The sequence below is a fragment of the Psammomys obesus genome, unplaced genomic scaffold, assembly GCF_907164565.1.
Source record: "Psammomys obesus unplaced genomic scaffold, mPsaObe1.curated_primary_1811, whole genome shotgun sequence".
In the NCBI taxonomy this organism is placed as follows: Eukaryota; Metazoa; Chordata; class Mammalia; order Rodentia; family Muridae; genus Psammomys; species Psammomys obesus.
Window position 1 is genome coordinate 7,258,369 of NW_026596445.1, and position 19,061 is coordinate 7,277,429.

Sequence of the window (19,061 nt, forward strand, 5' to 3'; positions counted from 1 at the left end):
GAAGTTCTATCAGACTACACTATTTCTCTTTTAGACAGGTCTTTTTGTACATGATATTATATTCTCTAACCTGAACATTATCCATGTCTAGGCAATGTGAATTTGTACATGCAAAGATAAGTAATTTAGAATTCCTGGAAATATTATGTAGAGTCTTTTGATTCCCATTTTATGGACTTTGGACTATTTTATGATTCAAACTAAGCCAGCTGTGTTCTCCAAAAAGGTTTTATGAAATCTCCGCAATGATTAGATGATTTGTTGTTAACTTAGCAAACAAGTGTGTATAATGGATTCTTCTTCAGGCTAACGAATGCTCTATGGTGCTTGCTCCCTGACCTTCGTTTGTGTGTGTGCATGTGTGCAACGGTACATGTCTATGAATGTACAAATATTTCTTAAGCTTAACTACTTTGTTTTGAAAATTTAACTACAGCTGCTATTTACCATTGGGCAAGTGTGATTTTTCTTTTCACTATCATTTGTACACATTTAATTTTTATGACATATAAATTCATTGAACAGAGAAACCATGATTTGCCTAGTCACTACTGCCCATGATACTAGCTTAGTGCTTTGAATATGACCAAAACAGTTATGATGAGCAGGACGTTAGGATGTTTTGTTTTGTATTCCAGATTTGGTGCATTTGACTTGCATGTCTTCTAAAACAGCAAGAGAAGATTTAGAAGGAGTAGTACAGAAATTGTTTACTCCATATACAGAAATAGCAGGTAAGAAAATGTGTTATTTGTGATAAAAAGTTGATGTAACATGATATTTCTCTTAAGTATCTTATGAACTAAACTAAATGTGAACAAAAGTTCAGTACTCAGCAATAACTCTCACATACTTATTTACTAAGGAGTCTGAACATAAATAAGAGGAGAAATATTCATTCTTTAATTTTAAAGGAAAAGAATCACACATATAGAAAAAACATAACTGTCAAAATATGCATGTATATGCATATATTCTTGCATGTCCAGGGCTGAAAAAAAAAAATGACTGTTGTGAAATTTCTCAGTTGATTTTTGTAAGATTAAAGACACTTTTTATAACAATGTTTGTTTTACAGACTTTTTATGAAAAGGGTACTTTCCTTCACCAAAATATACTTTTAAAATAAAATGTTTATTCAACTATCACAAGATAGTTGGTATTGCCAATATTAATTGGCAGATATATAAGTCTTTACTATTAAATAATTATCTTTAAATGCCAAATACTTAGCTCTACAAATTATGTTTCTTACTCATAGTTATAAAGAATACTTTCCCACTTTCAATTTTTAAAAATCATCTCCCTCTGCCTTACGAAGGTACAACTAAGTAATAGCTCTGAATGAAACAAATACCTCATATAGTATGTGAGAGATCAAAAATATAGCTGACAAGTATTCTTTGTATATGTTAAGTGAAAGTAATTTTCATTAAAGAATTTTCATGTTCATTTGAATCCCTTCACTTTCATCCATTCTTCCATTGTCATTTTCTTTAAATGATGCATTTATTTAGATGGCGAGGTATTTGTTTTTACTCCTCATTGTTCTGTTTATTTTAATCTTTTGTGTGTTGTTTACTTTCTTAATGCAGAGATGATACAGAGTAGGACATAAACATTTTTTATAAGACAAAGTTTTCCATTTTTAGCTGCTAATGTAAATATAATTTCTTTTTTTAAATCCTAGGTGAATTAATTCTTTCAATCTAAAAAACTTCACTTTGGTTTAGATTTAGTTTGTTTATTTACATTTTTATCTGAAAGTATCATATAAATGTTTGAGTTTCTATTAAAAATTTGACTGCAAAGTTATAATAAATAGTAATCACTTTCTTCAAACTCATATATACTCATAGTTTTATCTTTAGACTTTAATTGTATCTGTAGCTTTCTCAAAAGAAGCATGAATATTTTTCTCATTTCTCAAATTTTTCATAGTATCTGTTATAATTTTAGTTTGTTACTATCCCAAACAATACAATAAACATTCCATTATTCTTTACTTTTTAAATGCTTTTAATTTTCTGGTTTACAGATTCAAGTTGGCAGAAATTACTTGTTCCTAACTAACATCCACTAGCCATTTTAGATTTTTCTGATTAATCTTAATAGTTAAAGTGATCCTAGTTTGAAATGATGTATTGTTTGGAACCTGAGTGAAATTCTTTAGCAAGAAGTATGCCGGAGTGGTCTTCGGGTGCACCGAGGCACTTCCAAGCTAGTTTTCACTGACACATAGACCTTTTTATCATCAGGATGAGGTGGTGGTCATATTTTAATTAAAATGTCAGAACGAATACTGTTGGGAGTTATTGAAAATGAATCACCTGATAAAGTGAGCACTGGGCCATGGCAGGTCAAAGAGGCAAAGTCACCTGCAGAAGGGACTCAATTCATTTTCCTGCCTCAACGAAGAAGAAGGAACTTTATAAGAAACATGAACCTTTATACAATAAAGCACGACCTTCTCTAATAAAAGCTTGTATTTTCACAGGCTCTTAGTATATTTTGATTATTTGACAGTCACCTGAAACTTTGTGATTTAAATTATTGTAAATATTTTTGCTGAAACATGTAGCAACAGAATAATGTTGTATGGCCTTGTTTTGTCCCAGCTGAGTTTTGCATTCCACATGGTGTTATGTGTCGTAAGCCTTTATGAAAATCAGAATAATCACCTTACAAGGAAGTTGATTTTATGAAAAGGATGATATTCTATTTACCACTGTACGACTGATTGGCAGTCTACATAGGGAACTGTAGTATGCTTCGAAAGACAGTGCCTGTCTTTCTTACCTTTCCAGCTCATGGGAATCAGGCAGAGATTTTCAGAACTGCCCTCTTGAAAGAAATAATTGTCGTCCTAACCACCCATCAGGCTCTTTTAAGCACATCAAATATCTCTAAATCCTTCTCTATTTTTTAGCCTAAAGAAATATCAAATGTTTTATGCTTAATAAGCCTCATTCTGTAGAATGGAAAATGAGGTGATTGCTTACACTTCATTTTCTTGTTTAGAGTCTAAAATATCCTTGTAAATACTGAGAGGTGATAAAGTGATTGGTCTGTGTGTCATACTTGCAGAGCTTTTCTGATTTCTTATTTTATTCAGAAATAGAAGATTTTTCAATACAGAGTAAAACAATATATTTTAGTACAGTATTTTAAAATGTCTGGAATGTAATATTATCACAATATCATCTTTTTTCCCCTCCTTTCTGCCTGGTAGATGGAGTTGCCTCATTTTGTTTGTTGTAGTCCTTTCTCTCTGTAAGGGCAGTGCTTTCCTAAAAACAAATTTCCTTCGTAGATAAAGTGTGCATTTGGTGGCTGGTGAGGGTAGTAAATATTGGTTGTATCAGGAAATCAAATGTCATACCTTTTTAAATTATTTTTATTTTTAGTAATTACAGTTTGTATCCCCCCTGTACCTACCTCCCTCCTCCCCTCCCTATCCCACCCTCCTTCCCTTTTTCCTATCTATGCCCCTCCTCCAGTCCACTGATAGGGGAGGTCCTCCTCCCCTTCCCTCTGATCCTAGTCTATCAGGTCTCATCAGGAGTAGCTGTATTGTCTTCTTCTATGTCCTGATAAGGCTGATCCCCCCTCAGGGGGAGGTGATCAAAGAGCAGGCCAATCAGTTCATGTCAGAGACAGTCCCTGTTCCCCTTACTATGTAACCCACTTGGACATTGAACTGCCATGGGCTACATCTGTACAGGGGTTCTAGGCCATCTCCATGAGTAGTCCTTGGTTGGAGAATCAGTTTCAGAAAAGACCCCTGTGCCCAGACTTTTGGGTTTTTTTTGTTCTCCTTGTGGAGCCTGTGTCCTCTCCAGGTCTTACTCACTTCTTTCATAAGATTCCCTGCACTTTGCCCAAAGTTTGGCTATGAGTTCATGGTGGATTTTTTTTCACTTTCAGTTTTGTTTTGTTTTATGTTTGTTTTCTTTTTTTACTTTCATTTGTTCAGGGACTTGAAGCAACTTAACTATGTTAGCTTTTTTGCTGCCTACATGTGGGATGTGCTTATAGACATTTCTTCTTTTTATTTGGTTTGCCTTCTATTTTACGTGCTTTATTCGACACATACTCAGTTTAATTAACACAAAATCTTACTTTGTGTCACCTGTTGCTTCCTTACTCTGTCATATCATCTAACTGAAATGAGCTCAGCAACTTTAATCATTTTGACAATTATTTGTTTCAGAGTTCATATTATTTTTTGAGTTCTCTGTCTTCCTGTCTCTCTGTGTGTCTCTTTTTCTGTCTTTCTCTCATATCTCTCTTTTATCTCTCTGCTGTTGACCTCCAAGAGAAATGAAGCAATTACATGTCTCTGGAAAGTTCTAAGTCAAAGTTTAATGGGACTCACTTCCTTGTATCCATACCATTAATCTTCAGACCATATCAATTTTCACTCTCTACATGGTTTCTTGTCAAAGACCTAACCTTTGTGAAATCTCTTTCCTAAAATCTGTTGGACTTTTCATTTCTTCCATCTTTTATGTAATAAGAGCTATCCTCTGAGATAGAGCACTTATGAACTACCAGGTAGGCTTACCTAATATACACCTAGATATGACCTTAGCCCCCCATTGAAGACCTTCCACACCTTAGCTTACTTCCCTGCTGTAGTGTTTTATGCCATAGCATGTAGGTGGCATTTCCTTGCAATATTTGATGCATGACTCACAGTTGTTGTTTTCAAGTAAATTGTCACAGTTTAGTGAAGTTTAACTCACTAGTCAATTTAATAAAAAACACATGATTATAGCTGCAAAACATCAGTTTCTTGCATTGTTTTGTTACTTAGTAGTTTTCACCATTTACTGTGTCCCTGGATGAATTAGTGGTACCTCAGACTCAAATCTTAGCATCAGAAAGAGACCCTTGTAGCTGGAGAGAGGGCTCCGTAATTAAGAGTGTCAGCTCTTCCCAAAAATTTGGCTTCATTTGCCAGTACCACATGAGAGCTCACAACTGTCTATAACTCCAGATCCTGGAAGACTGTATGCCCTCTTCTAGCATCTGCAGGCACCATGCATGCAGTTCGTGCACAGACATATATACATGCACAACACCTACCCCCATAAAATAAATAATTATGAAAAAATGTTAACTAAAAGCTCATTATAATATCACTTCTTTCACTCAATTATTCCTTTCCACTAATAATTATGAATTGTTTACTACAAACTAAAAAAATATCATATTTCCTCTTCCTACAGTAGAAATATTTGAAATTAAATAAAATGTATTTATCTTGGGGATTAGGGCCTCCTTATTAATTGAATGACATATTTAGATAAAAGTTGCTCTATATTGTTTACTAATTCAGTAAGAATAGTAATTGTATAATTAGACTTTTAGCATTTTCTTTATGATTCACACTGTGTCCCACAGAACTGGACTACTGTCTGTCATAAACATTTTTATTATTATGCTGAATTTCAATTTTGGGCAGAGTTGGGCTAGAGGAAATTATAATCAGTGCATATATTGACAGCAATATTTCTGTCTTCAATCAAAGAAAATTGAAAGTATAACATTTTAAAAGAAGTGAGGCAAAGGGTGATCATCACTATCATAAGAAATAGGCTAGAGGAATTAAAGTTAACAAGATTGGGCCTTTCTATAAACACTTTCTAATTTTGATTATTGACAATAGCTTAAAATCAATTCATAAATTATTTAGTGAATGTGCGCTGGACCCTGTATTAGAGGAAAAAGTTAAAAATGGGAATCAAAACTAAAGCTACTCCATGTGTGTACGTACATTGCCTAACATGCATAATGAATGCCTGCTGTTAAATGAGAGAACTTGTACTCAAAATGACATTCAACCTACTAGCCTCATTTTATGGCAGTTTTTGTTGTTGTTGTTGTTGTTTGTTTCTTGGTTCCCATTAATGTAGCATAAAGTATAAAAGTAAGAGTTAGATCATATCATTTTAAATTCTCTATATATTTCAAGTAATATTTTAGAAGTATCATTCATATACCATAAAATTTTCATATTTCAGGTAAAAAACTACATGTTTTTAAACAAAGAATTGCCTAAACATGCTAGAAACGCTGTAAAACCTTTCTGTTTCTGACCTCTGACACAGAAACTCCATATCTGTAAAGAGCCACCTGACCTTTGTCCCTAATCCCTCTTCCTGACCTCTAAGTAACCATAATTTCTATTTATATTCACTATGCTTCTGATTATTTTGAATAATGTCATTTTAATATAATTAGCATCTTAAATGTATGTTCTATTAAGTTACTAACTTATTAAGTTGTTTTTCTATGTGAAACATGATTTATGATATCTTTTCACTTTGGAGAGATAATTTAAGGGTGGGTATAATTGTAAGAACTTAACTATCTTGCTGTGTTCATTCATTTAATTATTTATTTGTATGTGTATGAAACACTGCAAATTTGGTCAGAGGACAAACTGAGTTGTTTCTCTCCTTCCATCATGTGAGTCCCAGAAGTAGCATGGTAACCATTGTAACCAATATCTTAACCTGCAGATCCACCTTGCCAGTTTTTTTAAAATAATTTTTTAAATCTAGCTTGTCCTGGATTGAAAAGTCTTCAGTGTTTGAAATACCATGTACTTACCTTAGAGTTTGTAGTTTTCACATTCACTAATTACGTGTATATAAATGTCTTGTTTACTATAATGTCTCATGGCATTTCTAGTATTTGGTCATCTAATATAGTAAATTATGTTTTTCAGTGTGATAAAATTTATTTCTACTATTAGATAATGAACAGGTTGAAAAGCCAAGAATTCTATGGGCACTCTACTTCAATATGAGAGATTCTTCAGATATCAGCAGAGATTGTTACAATGATTTACCATCCAATGTCTATGTGTTTTCTGGCCCAGACTGTGGTCTAGGAAATGATAATGCAGTCAAACAGGTAAGCCATTGGTATTCTTCAGTTTTGTATTAAAACCTGATGTAGTGGGATAAGTGAGAGGGTTTTGCCTGTAAAGCATCTTCCTTTCTCTTTAATACCAGTTGGTTCCAAAACACATTTTCTACAGTGCTACCTTAAATATACATGATCAGATACTTTGCCTCCTTGAATTATGCAAGGAATTGTATAGGCTTGTTTATGAGTAGTACTGTGCGAATAAAGAATGAAATTAGAAATATACATTCTTAAAATTTTAAATGTCAGTATTCTCACATTTTGCATCTAATATAAACAGATTATTGGTGCATATTCTGCAAATATAGATGTTACCCTCCAACAACCTGAGCCATTTCTAGCGGGAATAACTAGAAAAGTATGTAAGATACAATTCTACAGTGGTCTGATGCATTTCTAATCTTGGAAATGGATAAATAATTTCATTTTACATAAGTAACCTAATACTATCCATGCTTTGACTCAAGCCAGTGCCCCCAAAGCTGCTATTATAGTTTCTAAGAAGAAGGAGAGGAAGACCTCCCGTATCAGTGGACTTGGGGAGGGACATGCATGCAGAAAGGGGAGGAAGGGTAGGATCGGGAGGGGAGGAGGGAGGGGCTTATGGGGGGGTACAAAATGAATAAAGTGTAATTAATAATAAAAAGAAAAAAGAAAAAAAATCCAAGTAGGCTAGTCCTAGGTAGAGCTGTGAAGAAGTACATACTTATTCTAGGGGCCCAAATTACATTATGAATCCATTAAGCAGAAGATTCTTTTTATATACATATTACCTCTCTTTATTTATTTATTTATTTATTTATTTATTCATTTATTTATTTATTGCTAGAATTTTTTCATTTTATATCCTAGTATAGCTCCCTCCTTTGTCTCCTCCCAGTCCCACACTCACTCACTCTTCCCCCCTTATGCCTCTACTCTAGCCCACTGATAGATGAGGTCCTCCTCCCCTTAGATCAGACCCTAACCTATCAGGTCTCATCAGGACTGGCTGCATTGTCTTCCTGGCAAGGCTGCACCCCACCCTCAGGGGAGGTGATCAAAGAGCAGGCCATTGAGTTTATGACAGAGAAAGTCACTGTTCCTATTACTAGGGAACCCACTTGTAGACTGAGTCTATGAGCTACATCTGAGTAGGGGTTTTAGGTCCTCTCCATGCATAGTTGGAGTATCTGTCTCTGCAGGGTACAGTGAGCGCAGAATTTTTGACCCTGTTAGTTTCCTTGTGTAGCACCTGTCCCTTCCAGGTCTTCTATCTGCCCCTTCTTTCATAAGATTCCCTGCAGTCTGCCCAGAATTTGGCCATGAGTCTCAGCATCTGCTTCAATACCCCGATCAGCAGAGTATTTCAGAGACTGTCTGTGCTAGGCTCCTATCCTGCTCCTTGACTTCTCCGGCTTCCGATTTCTATCGCCTTTGCCCTTCTGAATGAGTATTCAGCATCTTCCTTAGGGTCTTCCTTCTTGTTTAGAGTCTTTAGGAGTATAGATTTTAGTATATTTATCCTATATTATATGTCTAACATCCACTTATTATTAAGTACAAACTATGTGTGTCTTTCTGCTTCTGGATTCAAGATGATCTTTTCTGGTTCCATCTGTATTTATCTGAAAATTTCAAGATTTCCTTGTATTTAATAGCTGAGTAGTATTCCATTATTTAAGTGTACCACAATTTCTATATCCATTCCTCAGTTGAAAGACATCTAGGTTGTTTCCAGATTCTGGCTCTTATGAATAAAGCTGCTATGAACATAGTTGGGCAAGTGTCCTTGTTGTATGGTTGAGCATTTTTCAGGTATTTTTTGGGTATATGCCCAGGAGTAGTATAGCTGGATCTTGAGGTAGCACTATTCCTAATTTTCTGAGAAAGTGCCAGATTGACTTCCAAAGTGGTTGTACACATTGACATTCCCACCAGCAATGCAAGAGTGTTCCCCTTTCTCCACATCCTCTCCAGCATGTGTTCTCACTTCAGTTTTTGATCATAGCTGTTCTGATGAGTATAAGGTGAAATCTCAGGGTCATTTTGATTTGAATTTCCCTGATGATGAAGGACCTTGAGCATTTCTTTAAGTGTTTCTCTGTCATTCCATATTCCTCTATTGAGAATTCCCTGTTTAGCTCTGCATGAGACCTCCAGAATATCTTTTATTGTACAGTATTGTTTAAGCAATTCTGGGTTTTTTGTTTTTCCATATGAAATGGAGAATTTTTCTTTCAAGGTCTGTAAAGAATTGTGCTGGTATTTTGATGGGAACTGCATTGAATCAGTATATTGCTTTTGATTGGATGGCTATTATCACTATGTTAATTCTTCTGATTCATAGCATGAAAGGAAGATCTTTCCATTTTCTGATTCTTCTTCAGTTTCTTTCTTCATAGACTTGAAGTGTTTGTTTGTTTTTATACAGGTCTTTCAACTTGCTTGGTTAGAGTCACACCAAGGTGCTTTATATTATTTGTAACTGTTATGAAGCGTGTTGTTTCCCTAAATTCTTTCTCAGCTCATTTGTCTTTTGTCTATAGGGGGGTTTCTGATTTTTTTCAGTTAATTTTGTGTCCACCCACTTTGCTGAAGTTTTTTTGTTTGTTTGTTTTTGTTTTTTTTTATCAGCTGCATGCATTCTCTGGTAGAAATTTGGGGGCCACTCATGTATATTATCATATCATCTTCGATTTGTATTCCTTTGATCTCCTTTAGTTGTCTTATTGCTCCTGCTAGGACTTCATGTACTATGTTGAAGAGATGTGGAGAGAATGTCCCTTGTCCCTAATTTCAGTGTGATTGTTTTCAGTTTTGCTCTGTTTAGTTTGATGTTGGTTTCACAAAAAAAGAATAGCTTTCATAAGTTACATAAAATATAATGACAAAATAACATTAATGTTCATTAGTGTGATCATCTTCATGTTACATCATATATCCACTTGAGGAAAAATATGCCATCTCAAATGAACATCTGCAATATTTATAAGTTCCCAATTTTTTCAGATAAATTGAGCTAATTCCAGTATATCATCGTCATGTGGTTATTTCAATCATTTGTTGATAACTTTTGCTTTCTAAATAAGGATTTTATTCTTGAAAGCTCTCAGAATATTATGGTTTTGTTTGTATAGAAAACATAGCCCCCTTAGAGTTGTAATATTTTTCTTTTTCAAATAAGTCTACATTTTAACACTTTGAGATTTTTCAGTTTTCCTTGTTAGTGCATAGAGGTTGGATATGAAGATTTGAATTTTTTGTCTGAATATGTGACAGCTTATGATTTTAAGATGCACAGGTGATGTACATACTGATAACACTGCCTGTTCTGGTCTTTAGAAGCTATAAGTTCAAGTATATATGATGGTAAAGAACGGCTTATATGGTGGCATCTGATAGATGAGGAGAATGCCAGATTCAATTCAAAGACAAAGAGTACTTGGAGAGAGCATAATATTTTTACCTGCACAGGATATAAACTTTTCATTTAAGGAGGTCCAAATAACCAATCCTTAGTGAAGCAAAACATAGGAGAACTTGAGTTTAAAAGAAATCACGCTAGGTAAGACCAAAAAAGTTAAACCTGAAGGATTTTATAATATACTAGTTAGGACTGTAGATTTTCTTTTGTCAGTAATGGGGTGTTTTTAAGCTAGGAAGTAGCATAAAGTGAGTTTTGTTTTCCATAAGCCCCATTGAGAGTAGCCTAGAGATGGATTATGGTATGAGGCAAGGTCCTTAAGGCAAAAAGAATACTTCGGTTTAGAAAATGTTGCAGTAGTCTCTTTGACAGGGGGTGCATGCTGAAACTTTGTCAGTGGGAAAATTAATAGAGATTAAGAAGTAGAAAGGGACATGACCATGATTTGGCAGCTACGTATATAGAGCAAAGTAGAAAAAATAGAAATACAGGACAAAAAGGCCATCAGAGACAACTGAGATATGCAGTAGTAGAGACCTTGATGTAAGCCTTTGGGCCTCCGCCATAGGAGCCAGCTATCTCTAGCAGAGACCTGTGGTGAATTCCTAAGGTGAAGAGCAAAACAAGCATCACTGGTATTTAATTACAGATATTCATAGTCAGCTGCACATTTGATTCACAGTTGTTAGTCATATTGTCAGTAAAAGTTTATATCATCTGATAATTATTTTGTTATTGTCTTAATTTTATACTTACGTTGTTTCTATGATTTACATGTACTACCCATATGTGTAACATCATGCAATATTAATCTTCTTTTGCCTAGCATATTTCATTTATCATTTAGTGTCCTTTAGGTAATGTTATCATAGATAAGACGATTGGTTTCTTGTTTGTTGAGATTTTATAAGAAACTAGATGTTAAGTGTCTTCACGACAAATATCCAAACTGGTAGCTGTGAAGGCTTTTCTTTTTAAGTAGCATAAAAAGTATGTGGTATCATTTTGGCATTTTCAAAAGAAATTTTGATTTTTGTCACTCTGAGTTTGAGTCTGCTTGTTTAATGTACTTTCCAAGTCCAAATGAAAGTATTTTTTAATTCATTTGATTTTGGAAATCATTGTACTATGACGTCAGGATGCTACTGTACACATATACATATATGTTCAACTAAATTGTTTTAATTTTTAAATTTTATTTTTATTTATATATTTATTACAATTTATCCACTTTGTATCCCTGCTGCAGCCCCTTTCCTCATCTCCTCTCAGTCCCACCCACCGTCCCTTTTCTCCCACTATGCCCTTTTCCCTAGTACCCTGATACGGGAGGTCTTCCTCCCCTTCTATCTGACCATAGCTTATCAGGTCTCATCAGGACTGGCTGCATTATATTCCTCTGTGGCCTGGCAAGGCTGTATCCCCCCAGGGGGAGTTGGTCAAAGAGCTAGCCACTAAGTTCATGTCAGAGACAGTCCCTGTACCCTTACTAGGAAACCCACTTGGAACTTGAGTAGCCATTTGGCTTCCTTTCAACAGTGGGTCTAGGTCTTCTCCATGCTTGGTCTTTTATTGGAGTATCGGTCTCTGCAGACCCCCTGAGCCCAAGTATTTTGGCTCTGTTGTTCTTGTGGAGTTCCTGTCCCCTCCAGATCTTTCTGTCTCCCTCTTCTTCCATAAAGATTCCAGCACTCTTCCCAAAGTTTGGCTATGAGTCTCAGTATCTCCTTCTATACCCTGGTGGGTAGAATCTTTCAGAAGTCCTATGTGGAAGGTTTGTGTCCTGTTCTTGTGTTTTCCTACTTCCAATGTCTATCCTGCTTGCCCCTCTGAATGAGGATTAATCATCTTCCCTAGGTTGCTCCTTTTTGTTTAGCTTCTTTAGGAGTATACATTTCAGTATGATTATCCTATATTATATATCTAATATCCACTTATAAGTGAGTATATACCATGTGTATATACTCACTTTCTGCTTCTGGGTTACCTCACTCAGGATGATCTTTTCTAGTTCCCACCATTTGCCTGCAAATTTCATGATTTCCTTACAAGTATATACACAGTGAATGTTTTGTTGAGATATATATGTATATATAATATATATGCTTAAAGCATACCTAAAAAACAAACTGCTTTCAAATCAGTAGTAAATGCAAAGAAATGGTTCTGTGAGTAAAAGTACTTACATGAAAGCCTGATTACCTGAGTTCAAAGCCATGTTAGGAGGAGAGAACCAACTCCTGAAAGTTTTCTTCTGACCTCTACATTTGTGCTGTGGCACTTGTACACACACACCATACACAGACACAATAAAAATTCAAAGCAACTTTAAAGTTTCAAAGTTCCTTTACGACACTTCCACCAAACTCTAAGGAATATTATCTTTACTCAACTGATGAAGATGTCCAGATGGTGAATATTTTAGCTTAAATAACCTGTTTACTTGTTATTGCAGCTCCTCAGCTCTGCCATTAAAGAGAAAAGGCAGCTATGGATAGTAGATAAGCTAATGTGAACTGTGTTTCAATAAACCTTTATTTACAAAAGCAAAATAGATGACCTTGTTATGTGCATTATGACAAAAGTAGAAGCAGTATAGGAAACGATTATGTTCTTTAACACCTTGCAGTGGATTATAATGGATTCCCTCATATAGTGGATTATTTCCACTTGGGATATTTACTGAGTATTTGTTTATTATTAAAATCATGTTCGCATGCATGCAGAAAGGGGAGGGAGGGTGGGATCGGGAGGGGAGGAGGGAGGGGCTTATGGGGGATACAAAATGAATAAAGTGTAATTAATAAAAAATTTTAAAAAAGTTTAATAATAGGAAAAAAATCATGTTCGCTTTTTTTTTATTCTCTTACCGTGTGCTGCTAAACTCAGCAACATGTAATGGTTGAAACCTTATTACATGAATTTAAGGATACTGTTTTTTATGTAGTACCACAAATGCACATACATTCAAGCTGATGGCCAAAGTTAATTTATCCTTTCATCTTTGGCTAGGCTGAAACAGTTTTCCAGCAAATCTGCCCAAATGAAGACTTCTGTCCTGCCCCACCTAATCCTGAAGATATTGTCCTTGACGGAGATAGCTCACAGCAAGAAGCTTCAGAATGCAGTGCCATACCAGAAGCCAACTCAGAGACTCCCAAGGAAGCTATAGACCTGAGAAACCCAGAGGAGCCCTCTGAGTAGTGGGTATGCGTCAGAATTAATATCCTACTTTGGAAATTCCTCATGGCTTCAAAGTCTTCTTGATAGATGAAATATTTGAAATCTTTTAAAAAGCAACAACCAATTGATAAGGTAAAATTACAGGAAGAAACAAGTGCTAGAAATCAAAAAAGAAATTTTCTTCAAAGAAGGCATTTCTAGGAACATAAAACACTTATAAAGCACATTGACTAGCTTGTTTAAGATACCAAACCTGTGAGATTAGCAGGTGAAAAATATTAATGGACTGATTTCCAGAAATGTAGTTTGATCTGAAAGAGATCCTATGCATTGTTAATAATTATGTGGTGTTCATATAAATTTATTTGACACTTGGGATCGTTTTGGTTGAAAGCCACATCTGGAGGGTCAGCCCATATCCTTATTTTGGTTATTTGAATTATATTTTCATTCTGGGTATGATATTACAGATAAAAGTATATGTAAATACAGTGGAGTAAAGGTAAACTGCCATGATCTGGCCAGGGGCCTATATTTGGAGTAAAGGTTGGTTTTATTTTCTGTGTTAACTGAAAAATGTTAATACTAAGGTGTTTAGATATTTTGCTAGTCATAATTTCTTAGTAATTAGTGATTAGGATGGAAATCATGTACACACTGGCTAAAGTTCAAAGATGAAGAAATGGAAGAATAGAAACAAACATTTGGATAAGAACAGTGGTCCTTCATCATTCTATTAAGTCAAGTAACTGAAGCACTAACTCCTTGTCCACAGAATAAATTTGATCATGGCTATTCTACTCAAAATCCTAGGCATTGCTTAACTTCTTATCTTCAGTTTCTCCAGATACAACGTAGAATACTATGCCTGCTATATCAGAGTTGTTATGAAGACAAGAATGGTTCTTCTGGAAAAATACTGTTTAGGAACTTTCTGATTGATCTGTGAATAAATATCAAACCAGCCTTATGATCTCAGTGTCATATTTATTGCAGTCAATGTTTAATGCAAGTCTGTTTCCTAAACTCATTAATAATTGGTGGAATGGTAGGTTTTGAAGTTTTAGGAATACTATATAAATTCATATTCTTCTGGCAACTAACTCTGAAACCATCAAGAACTGAACAAAGTTTGACAATTAATAAATTGCAACACACACTTTACATGGAAAGATGAGGGCTCTACATTGGCAGCAAACCTATTTGCAAGGCCTGCATGTAAATATCTAGACTCTAATAGTCTACTTTCTTTGAGCAATAGTTTAGACCTAGAACTGCCTGTAAATAAATAATAAATAAACCCAGTGCTTCCTGTCAGGGAGCCAAGGATCTAGTGAAATTCACAGAGTTCCCCATGTGCACCTAGAGAACTGACCTGGCTAGGGTTCAGAGAGGATCTTTTCTTTTTTCCTTTTTTTAAATTATATATATATATTACAATTTATTCATTATGTATCCTGATTGAAGCCCCCTCCCTCAATTCCTCCCAGTCTCATCCTCCCATACTCGGCCCCCCATCCCTTTCCCATAGTTCCACAGGAAGGGGAGTTCTTCTCTGCCATCTGCCCATAGCTTATTAAGTCTCATCAGTACTGCCTAGATCCCCTATCTCTGTGGACTGGCAAGGCCACATCGCAAGGGACAAGTGATCAAAGAGTAGGCATAACAAGAGGCATCCCCTGCTCCCCTTGCTAGGGAACCCACTTGGAGACTGAGCTGCCTGTAGGCTACCTCTAAGCAAGGGGTTTAGATCCTCTCATGCATGGTCCTTTGTTGTTGCATCAGCCTCTGCAAGACCCCCTGAGTTCAGATTTTTTAGTTTTTTTGGTCTCCTTGTGAGGCTCCTGACCCTTTCGTGTCCTTTTGTCCTCCCCTTCTTCCATAAGACTGTGCTCTGTACAAAGTTTGGCTGTGAATCTCAGCATCTGCTTTGATCCCCTTTTGGGTGGAGCCTTTCAGAGGACCCTCTATAGTAGGCTCCCATCCTGTTCCCTCTCTTCCACCACTTCTGTCTATCCTGTTTGCCATTCTGAATGAGATTTAAAAACATTCTCTCTAGGGTCCTCCTTGTTGTTTAGTATTTTTAGGTCTGTAGATTTTAGTAAGGCTAATATCTGCCTTTAAGTGAGAGTATACCATATATGTCTTCTGGTGTCAGAAAGGATCTTAAAGGAAGCTCCCAGCACATATTCTTGAGAAATGCTGACCCCTCCAGATTGAGTTGAATTGAGAAAAAAGAAAAAACTTCTCAGAGTTGCCAGCTGTTCCTCTCAGGCTGCTTCCACCTCCCATTGTACAGCCCTTTCCTTCTTTGTAGTACCCTTTCCCTTTTATAATGCCACACATATCAGGGACAGAATCACATAATAACCTACTTTGCCACAAAGCTTCAGTTCTTAAGTCAGCTGTTGTTTACTGAAGCCCAATTAGGGCATGCACTAAATGCCAAGTATGCAACTGTAATGTACCAGGAATTGGTCCTGCCTCTCCATACCAGCAATATGAACATTTCTCTCAGATGAGGATGTTAAGGTGGAATACAATCAGTTATGTTGCACCAATAAAGAAGTTATACTTTGTTAATAATCTTAGAGTTAAGGCCTTCTAAATGCAGCATGCATATTTATCTAAGGAGAAAATTAGGCTAGATAGGCTTCTAATAACTAGAGAACTTTGAAAACTGCAACTGTGTAAATTGTAGAGTAATACAGAAAGATTTTTGGTTTTATGGCCCACTTCATTCTGTGTCTTCTTTCATCCTCTTGATGCAATCAGAAAAATCTCTCTTCTAGGTCATGAAATAAACATGTTGTTGAAATGCTTAAAGTTCCTGACTATGATTAATATGACTTTAATGCCACAAATCTGTCTTTAAAAATTATAGACAATTCTACCTATTTCTTGTTGCCTCAGAGTATAATACTGAACATTAAAAAGACGTTTTTCTTTTATTTTCTTAATTACTTCTTAATTACTGCTTAATACTTGTTTTTACTATTTTAAGTTCAAAACAACACCAACAACAAACCTTCAGGTAATGTTGTAGAAATGTCAGTCTAAAGTTGTATGAATAAAATTGATGTTTTATATAATTCTAATATTTCAGTAATTTCAAATTTTGATGTTGCTGTTATCAAAATTTTTACTTGTTTGTTCAAAGTACTTAAATATGCATGGCTGTTTCTTAATAACCAAATAAATTGTATCATTAATTTAAGTGATAAGATCCAATAACTCTGTATTGCTTTTGTATATTTTTTCCAGTTGGTATGCTTGCCCAAGAAAACATATGTAATAGATGTCAATTTCTATTTACTTTTCTGTAGTAAAATTGCTACTATCATAGGTAACTTCTAGTATAGTGGAAGTTTCTAAAATAATATCCACAATTATAATGTTGTTATTAATATCTGGCAAGAATGTTTTTAGATTTGTCTGCTTTAAATATTGTTATCTAGTTCCTAAATAATATCAGTCATTTAAAGAATTAAAACTGTTTTCTTGCAAATTACTTATTTACTGCTACTGGTATTGAATAATTTGTCTTTTGCTCAGTAAAATTTCTTATATGTATTTTTAAAAGCATGAATATATAATAATTTGCACACTGTAATGGGGAATTTTTAGAGGAAATAAAGACTTTTCAATGCCTTTCCACTGTCGTGGCCTATTTTTACATATTTGGATTTTTTGTGTAGGGCTAGAAATGTAGCTCAATGGTAGAGACTTTGCTTACAGCGTACCTTCTGGAATGTTAAGTTGTAGCTAGCCTACTATCTAGTACTTCCACTCGTCATAGGTTTTCTTAACTTGTAGGCAGTTCTGTATATCCATATGTACTGATTGTCACTTCATAAGTATTCTTTAATAGAAGACTGACTTAAATTACTGTGTATTGAGTAGTGTCAAATTCTAATCCCAAACACCACTTTAAAATATATAAATGCCAAGAACAGAAAGATTGTCTTGGATCTAACTTAGTTTTCTGCTCTTCTACTGTTATTTAAATAGTTGTCAGCTGTGTATTTTGTTTAATTTCCAGGCATCTACCTACCTACTGTGGTAAATTTTTTATGAGAAGCTATCAAATTTTGCATGGCTTTGATTTATTCAGCAAAATGTTCTAGATTCCAACATTAATGTCATTATCAAGTAAATGCAGATGGTAGTTTATCCTGAGATTAATAGTATGAAGGCTATAAAACAGAATCTATGACTTTATGATACATTCATTGATCACCTACAACCTGCTTTCAACTTTTGCAGGAAGAGAAACCAAAATAATTTTTTCTGTTTGGTGATAAGCACGGGAAATGTGTTTCTCATAGGTGTTTCAGTCTCTTAACCATTTATTTGCAGCAGGAAAATGATTGCTTCTATTCTTTTTATGCAGAAATAACTCATTAAATTATGTTTTTTCTTGAATGAAATAATCAGAGAATAGTGATATTTTTGTCAACGCCAAGTAGTTCATGAAGTTCCTCAAATAGAACATATTCAAAAGCTAACCGGAACTCCTGAAAAAACGGGCAATTTATCTGTGAGATTATTACTAAATCAGGTTTCCAAATGCTAAGGTTAATTGAATTTTTAAGCAATTAGCTGTATTATCCTTCAAGCACCTTGCAGCTCCTCGAGTATTCATAGTCTTTAAAAAGGTGCTTGAATTGTGTTTAATGATAGCTGTGTAAAACACCGTGCAGTTTAACACTTGGCATCCCAAGTCACATTTTGAAGGTTATGTTCTTGCCACTAGTGCTATTTTGCTGTAGACATCATTGAGAAGTCCTTGCCCTAAAAATTACTGTGTCAGCTGATGGTGTCATTATGTAGATCTTGTTTAGCAACTATATAGTTGAGATTTCATCAGTGCAGCATTCCTATCATATCAAGGAAACACTATCCAACAGCAACTGTTCTGATCCACCTCATCTATAAGTTTCTCTGTGCCTTATGTATAGAAGTTGTGTTTTAGATGTATCATTTGGGTCTTGACATCCCATGATAGTCTGCCTCATAGTAGGAGTAAGGATAAGTTGACTACTTTAGCATTTTTATTGATGTGCCAATAACACTTTAAAAGTTTTGACTCACATGCATGACTGGAGGGGCAGCACTAATTGAACACAGTGTTGTTGAATTTAAGAAGAGGGTATGACAGAAAGATGGGCACAAGATTGATTGGAAACTAGTGAGTTGGAGAGAAGTGTCACCAGTCTAGAGGTGGTGGAAACTGGAAGAATGGAGTTGATAAATAAAGTAGACTAAAGCCTCATTTACCAACTGTATTCAGAGTATCAGACAATTTAAACTCTTGAGGGTTAAGAGAAATCATGACTAAAGTTCTCATGAGCTCAAGTTGTATAAAATCACAAGGATAAGCCACATGTGGCAAAAACATGTCTTTCCATAAAGGCATATAAAGGATGGTTTAAACATTAAATTGATTAACAGCAGTGAGCAATGAGAAGTAATCTGAAACTAATTCCTGTCTGATACACCAGGGAAGATATGAGACCAGTCTAGGAAA

General features: G+C 35.1%; 1 protein-coding gene across 2 annotated transcripts in view; it reads left to right on the plus strand.

The window, feature by feature from the left end:
- Chm (CHM Rab escort protein) overlaps positions 1-17,107 on the plus strand; it is a 139,665-nt gene extending 122,558 nt beyond the window's left edge. Inside the window, exons 13-16 of one of the 2 annotated variants that reach the window (XM_055598248.1) lie at positions 639-734; positions 6,767-6,927; positions 13,361-13,555; positions 14,370-17,107. In XM_055598248.1, coding sequence (XP_055454223.1) covers positions 639-734; positions 6,767-6,927; positions 13,361-13,552 — 449 coding nt within the window. In that variant the 3' untranslated portion in view covers positions 13,553-13,555; positions 14,370-17,107. Of the gene's footprint in view, positions 1-638; positions 735-6,766; positions 6,928-13,360 lie in introns of both variants that reach the window. The other variant, XM_055598247.1, reaches the window with a different exon arrangement.
- The last annotated feature ends 1,954 nt before the right edge of the window (positions 17,108-19,061 follow it).